General features: G+C 37.3%; 1 protein-coding gene across 1 annotated transcript; it reads right to left on the bottom strand.

Moving 5' to 3' along the window:
• Positions 1 to 2,468: 2,468 nt before the first annotated feature.
• LOC145105098 (uncharacterized) lies at positions 2,469 to 3,263 on the bottom strand. The gene has a single exon (XM_079042235.1). It carries the CDS (start codon positions 3,261 to 3,263, stop codon positions 2,469 to 2,471), a length of 795 nt encoding a protein of 264 aa, XP_078898361.1.
• Positions 3,264 to 5,532: the final 2,269 nt, after the last annotated feature.

Here is a 5,532-nt window from a genome sequence, read left to right as displayed (position 1 = left end):
GTTGGAATGGTTCAACATAACGAAATTCTATGCATGGGAACATTATTTGTGTTCTAAAATTCGATTGTGATTACGACAACCCTTTTCATAATCTGAATAGAAACATTATAGCAAAAGACTGGTCTAGTATCATGTTTTTATGTGAGACATCATGAATCGTGTCCCATATGCTTCGGATATAGGATCGATTGCATGTGCTATAATATTCATCTATTCTAAATTTTTCCAAATGCCTATGGCATTAAGAGGGAAAAAGTATTAGAACTGGATGTGACTAAAGTGATTGGTTGCTCAGGGACAGCTGGAAGTATGATGTAAATTTTGGAAGGACCATATTGACATATTCTGAAAGGAGGCAACTCTTGTTCAGAAGTGATAGTCAAAAATGGGAATATGGAAATGTCTCTATGGGTGGAAACTATTCAATCTTTGTAAGATTAGAAAACTTAATGCAAGAAGGATGTTCAAAGCAATGTACTTTGAATATGAGACTTCGTTTCCATGGAGTTGATCTCCATTGGAATACTTTGTAATGTCTGTTGACAAGTCTTTGTGACTTTGTGCATAATCATTACAGAGGATCAGTGCATATAAGTTTAAAATCTAACAGATTTCGGTAAACGGCAGGAATTTGGAATTCTTGCATTTGCGGTAAGGATTTGGGATTGTGAAATGAGAATCATTGGAATTATGTTCAATTGATATATTCCACAAAGTAAAGATCATAGACAAACATAGTGTGTATACTTGGTGTATGGCATGACTAGTGTTCAGAAAATATAGTGCACATGCTTGGAGCATGGGACAGCTATTGTTTCAATTCAAGTATTAAGTTGTTAAATTTGAAACATTATACAATGAATAATGTGTAATCCATATGGTGATAAATAAAAGGTTTTCTATTTATATTGATAAGTTCTGAGACCATATTGGATTCGATTATTCTTGTGTTTCACTTTGCATGTTTTGACTTCTAGAATAACTAGGTCATTCTTCCTGAATGACTAAGTTATTCAAACCATCCACAGTCGATAATACGTTGGAAGTAGGTATTAAGGCAAGATTTTCATGAAGTTGGTTTGTAGATGTCTAAGGTACTGGACATAGCAAGAGTTGCTACAACATTCGTGAGTGCTCATAAGTTCTGAGTATTGGATTAAACCCACGCTCATTTGAATCACTTCATGGATTTTATCACGAGTGATCATGAGATGATAATATCTTATATTCTTGAAACCTAGAGATATGAGTTGTTGACTATGAGTTGGTTATACATTGATTGTACGAAAACGCATTGGTAACTCGATGTTATAAAACGTACCTGTGTGTATGATTCAACAAGTAGTAGAACAAGCATATGAGTCGAAGTTTATCCATTCCTTTTACCCTTCATGGGATAAAAGTGATATATGTGGGCCCCTCGATGATTTAGTGATGATACCTCTAAGTGCTTGGCCAAGCCTCGACTGATTTGATTTGTTCAATTAGTCGGTCGTCATAAATCGGAAATTGGGAAACAACAAATGGACAGAGAGAATGATTATAATCCATGTCTCAGTCCATATGATATCCATAATGGATGAATATATGATCCCTTATCTAATGGACAAGTCATTTGACTAGGTTAGAGTTCGGCAGCGGCTTTAAGAGCTACGATTGCTAGTCGGGATCTTGGAGTCATATGCAATAATAGTTTTAGACTAGTCTAAGTGGGAGACTGTTGGATTAGATGTCTAAGCCCATAAATATTATTGGTATGTATTCGACCCGAGAGTAGCATGGTCCATTTGGGCTGCACTTCACCGGAACAATTTATATGGATAGTCTTTTGAGAATAGTATGTTTATGATTTATATTAATATATTATAAGTTCTAATATATTAATATGGAATCATGTTATTTAATTAGTATTGATCATAAATTAATTTAGAATTAATTTAATGATCAAAAGGAACTAATTAAATATGGACTCTTATATATATATATAGCATGGGTCAAGTTCGTTTATGTTGGGCTAAGCTTGCATGGATAGTCCATGGAGTTTTTAACCCATGGATCCTATGGAAATGAAAGGTCATGGGTATTAGGGTTTACATGGATGAAACCCTAATCCTCCATACTATATAAAGAGGTCTTTGGCACATGAAATGACACTAGTGTGTGAGGATACAAGAGTTGGCCGATTTCTAGAAGTGCTTTCTATTCTCTCAAGTTTTCCAAGTTGTTTTTAGTGATTTGTGATTCCACTTGAGGCTTCCTCTGCGTTATTGAGGTTAAGCTCTTAAAGGTTCAAGACCACAAGCTCCATCAAAAGGTATGTCATCTAACTAGGCTTTTGTAGTATAGTTGCTCCATATTATGCTAGTTAGGATGAAACCTTGGAATATTGAATATTTACATGTATAATAAAGAAAACGTAGATCCAAGGTTTAAAGGGTTGCATGTACACCATAGGAGTGTTAGAATGCTCAAAACCCATCAAAAACAACATACCAATCCGGGCCGGGAGTATTATTGACATTACATTTGGATAGAAAGGCTTTCAGCAAGCCGGTGTCATTCACGGGGGCCGAAGAGGCAAACGAGGACAGTTGTGGGCACTGATTTGCATATTTGCCATTGGTACGACATAGTTGAAAATGAAGGGAACGACGCCCACGGCCACGACTACCGCGAGCTCCGCCACCACGAGGAGCCCCACGACCTCGCCCAACAACCGATGAGGTGCGCCCGGGAGGAGTCTCGGCAGTGAAAGCAACGGGAGGCGGCGACGAACCATGAAGAGAGGTAATGAACAGTTCATGCTCCTCAGCTTGGGCAAGGAAATCACGGAAAAGGTGAGCATGACGGGACGCACGAATCGCCACAAAAAAGGATTCAAAAGAGCGACATAAAAACCAATGGCACTTGTCCGATTCATCAATCGCGTGACCAATGACCGCTAGTTGATCACAAATAGCCTTAAAACGACGACCATAATCCGAAACAGAAGCGGTACCTTTAGAAAGGAGACGGAGTTGATCATGAAGATTCTGAACCCGCTCCATAGAAGAGTTTCCGTAGGCGGACTCGAGAGCTATCCAAACAGCACGGGCGGTGGAGAGACCCACCACCGCAGAAAATGCATCTTCGGTGAGAGATGCTTGAAGCAAAATGAGGGCACGTTGGTCTGCGACTTGCCACTCCGCAATAGATGATGACGGGGCATTAGAAGAGCCGTCAACATGGCCAAGAAGTTGTTTATAGGAGAGGAGTGGGGTCATTTGATTCACCCATAGAAGGTAATTAGTGGAGGATAGGCAAATTGTGATGAGGTGAATGATGGTGTTCATGGGAAGGGTGGTATCATTGGGGTTGGATGTTGACATGATGAGGCGACAGTGGTGAGGGAATTCTGGTGAGAGGGGAAGAAGAGAACCGAAAAGAAGAGAAGAGGAGAGGAGGAATCAAAAGTTTAATGAGGGAGAGGGAGGGAGGGGTTGACTCTTGATACCATGTGTAAATGAATCTCCTTGTCAAAAGACATAGGGTTATGCTCATTATATAGTGGAGATAATAACATATAACCCCCACAAAGAATACAAAGAGACATACAATAATTACATATAACCTACACAAAGAATACAAAGAGACATACAAATAAATGTAGTTTAATAATTGTTCTATGTCCCTAAAAACTAATAAAATGGTCTAAAAGAGAGAAACAAAATGCAGGGAACGAAGAAGAAAAACTTTGTCTGCACATGTTGAAGGGATGGCGGAGACGACATAAGTTATGTTGTCGCAGTCCATTTGCGCGTGAACGTGTTAAAGGAGAGAGAGAGAGAGAGAGAGAGAGAGAGAGAGAGAGAGAGAGAGAGATCCCATTAATTTTTATTTAAGAAAACTTTAAATAAAAAAAAAAGTACAAAAATCCAATATGACAAACTAGTTTCTTTAATTTTGAGAGAGATCCCAAACTAGGGATGAGCATATGGACCGGGGAACCGGCCGGAACCGGAACCGGAACCCGATGGAACCGGTCGGGCCGGGACCGAGACGTTATTTTTGTGGATTTTTGGAACCGGGAACCGGTAGGAAACAGAACCGATATAACCGGAATCGGTAGAACCGGCAAAAACCGGGACCGTATGATGCTATTTTCCGAGGACCGGTTCCAACATTTGAAGACACGGCAAGAACCGGTAGAACCGCCGGGCCGGTTCGGTTCTTGATTTTGGCCGAAGCCGGTTCCCGGGTCGGTTCCGGCCGGTTCGGTCCTTTTGCTCATCCCTATCCCAAACCGTAACAAAAACATGTGAAAAATAACAAAATTTGTAATTTTGAAATATATTGACCAACGGCGCCGGTGGAAATTTGGAGTTCACACTTTATTTATCTTAAATTTCTTGATGCTTTAAAAAAATTTGTAAGGATCGAAAGAGTTTATTTTCAAATACCAACAATTAGAAGAATTGAAAATGAGAGTAAGAAAAAAATCTTATGTTACACGTATAAGATGGAAAAGGAAATATCTATATGATTTATCGACTTTTTTCAAATATCGTCTAAACTTAAAATTTAGGTTCCATCCTAGGGATGTAAAACGGTCCGGAACCGGTTCGAACCGGAACAACGAAACCGAAAGAACCAAAAATTGGTTAAGAAGTGAACGGAGAACTGAGAACCGGACTAAATACTACTAACCGGTTCGATTCAATTCTACTAGGAAATGAGTTATTTAAAAGATGTTCGGAATCGGAATCGGCCCGAATCAGACTGGACCCAAGAAAAAACAAAAATCGAAAATGATGAATTTGAGAAACCGAAAACCGAACTGAATGCCACAAATCGGTTCCAAGTTTCTACCGATTCCGATCCCAATTCGATTTTTCGATTAAAAAAGTTCTATCACTATTCTATCCCATTGCATTAATAGTTTTTATATTATTAATTTCAACAAACAAAAGTTGATTTATTTATTCCAAAAAATTCATGACCACTTGCATTTTCTATACTATTTATTTTTAATTTTTGTTACAACCATGCATTAAATTTTTTTGCATGGAGGACAATTGGTCAAAAGCGACTAATAGTAATACTGTTCAAATAAATATGATTTTGACCTATAACTTATGAAATTATTTATTTATTTTCAAATTAAGATCTTGTTCTAAAAAGGTGAAGATGTAAAATATTATAAATATAAGAAAAAATTTATACATGTCTAAATATTTAATTTAATATTTTTAAAGAGAGAAAAGAACTAACATAACCAAATTTGTTAATTACTTTGTAAAAAATAACAAAAAAAAAAATCAAAATTACATACAATAACCTTCAATTTCACAAATGGATTAGAACCAGCTATTAAATGAGTATTACATCTATGAACGCACAAGTAGTTTATGCATGTTTCTGTTTCGGTGATTTGTACGTTCACATATAGAAAATTCATCTATGAAATCAACCATTTCATCTATGAAATCAACCATTTCATCTATGAAATCAAGATAGTTTTAGGTATAAAACATTTTTTTAAATCATTCATTT

This window comes from Lactuca virosa, chromosome 4 (genome assembly GCF_052849685.1).
Source record: "Lactuca virosa cultivar CGN04683 chromosome 4, Lactuca_virosa_CGN04683_v6, whole genome shotgun sequence".
Taxonomy (NCBI): domain Eukaryota; kingdom Viridiplantae; phylum Streptophyta; class Magnoliopsida; order Asterales; family Asteraceae; genus Lactuca; species Lactuca virosa.
Note: the sequence above shows the minus strand (reverse complement) of the source record. Positions and strands in the feature narration are given on the sequence as shown.